General features: G+C 33.3%; 1 protein-coding gene across 1 annotated transcript; it reads left to right on the top strand.

The window, feature by feature from the left end:
* Nucleotides 1-25: 25 nt before the first annotated feature.
* On the top strand, nt 26-1,073 carry LOC122713168 (sodium/potassium-transporting ATPase subunit beta-2-like; the record flags this gene model as incomplete). The annotated part of the gene is made up of 2 exons (XM_043933370.1): nt 26-281; nt 892-1,073. Coding segments are annotated over 2 exons (438 nt in total), but the record flags the coding sequence as incomplete, so codon positions are not given.
* Nucleotides 1,074-1,587: the final 514 nt, after the last annotated feature.

The following is a 1,587-nucleotide window of genomic DNA, read 5'->3' as shown; positions in this document are numbered from 1 at the left end:
CCTCTTCCTTTTGATTTCAGCCAAAATATTATTATTCTACGTTATTTTTTATGCGGTACTGGCCGGTTTCTTCGGAGCGATGTTGACAGTGTTCTATCAAACGTTAGACCCGAATGCACCGAAATGGCAATTGGACAATTCCTTGATAGGGAGCAACCCCGGCCTCGGTTTCAGGCCCATGCCGCCTTCGAGCAACGTCGAGAGTACTTTGATCTGGTACAAAGCCAGCGACGAGGGAAACTTTTTACACTGGACCAGAGAATTGGACAAGTTCCTCGAAGGTAGAATAAATTTTAATTTCCATCTCGTTGTAATAATTTTTTTAAATTGGTAATAATTTTTTTTTTTTTTTGAACGACGTATCTCTCTCTCTCCCCTTTTCTCTCTTTAATTTTTACTTCAACGAAAAAAATCCCTTTAATGAGAAAAATATTATAATCTCGTTCCATTGATCGAAAAATTATTTATGTTTGTTGATAAACTGTGTATTGGATGGATGCAAGTATATTCAGTAATATTATTTCCATAGATGTATTATGACGCTAATATTAACCGATAAGCGAGAAAATAGTCTTTGTCCTAACGAGCCAATTACGTCAGGAACCCGTTAAATCCGGTCAAGGTGAGACCAATCTTTGGATCAAAGTTTCAGCGTCTTTACATTTATATTACATNATATATATATATATTGTATAAAATTAAGAGCAAAATAGAAATTACTTTTTTAAAAAGTTGGCAAAACGAAATAATATAAATAAACCTATATACAATCTCTCATATTTTCTCAATAATTTTTCAATATATCAGATCTCGCCATTCGACAATTTTATTTTATTATGCGACGATTGAACGCGAAAAAAAAAAAAGAATAACGTTTTCGATTCGTTGCAGAGTACCAGAAACCAGCATCGTCGACGAACGGCGCCCAGAAAAGGACGATTTGCGACTACGGTAAACCGCCAGCCCCCGGCAAAGTCTGCGATGTGGACATGTCGACGTGGGGCCAATGCACGAAGAAAAACAAATACGGTTACAACAAATCCGCTCCTTGCATCTTCCTCAAGTTGAACAAGGTAAGCGAAACGACAGAGATCTCGAGTGTTTAAAAATTTTAGCACTCATAAGATTACTCATAAGATAATTACTCATAAGATAAGATTACATCTCATAAGATCATACATAAAGGATTTAGGAATTTTATGAAGCGATATTCTAAAAGAATCAAACATAAATAAATATTGTCGCCGTCCAAGTTGCCGCAACAATCCCAGTGGTGCCGGAAAGTTACCACTGGAGTTACGGCGTTGACTCGAGTAGTGACAGAGTTACCGTTGGAGAGCAAAGAATTAATATTATTATAATATATATATTACATATATTATATGTAATATATTATAATATATATAATATATATAATTACTATAATATATAATATATTTCTATACTATATTATATTATATATTATATGTATTATATTTCTATAATAATATATAATATTACTATAATATATAATAATATATATAATATATCGCATCAATCCAAATGGTGCCGGAGAGTCACTGTTGGAAAACAGAGGGTTAATATTAT

Source organism: Apis laboriosa, unplaced genomic scaffold (assembly GCF_014066325.1).
Source record: "Apis laboriosa isolate Shangri-la unplaced genomic scaffold, ASM1406632v1 scaffold2340_cov124, whole genome shotgun sequence".
Lineage (NCBI taxonomy): Eukaryota > Metazoa > Arthropoda > Insecta > Hymenoptera > Apidae > Apis > Apis laboriosa.
Note: the sequence above shows the minus strand (reverse complement) of the source record. Positions and strands in the feature narration are given on the sequence as shown.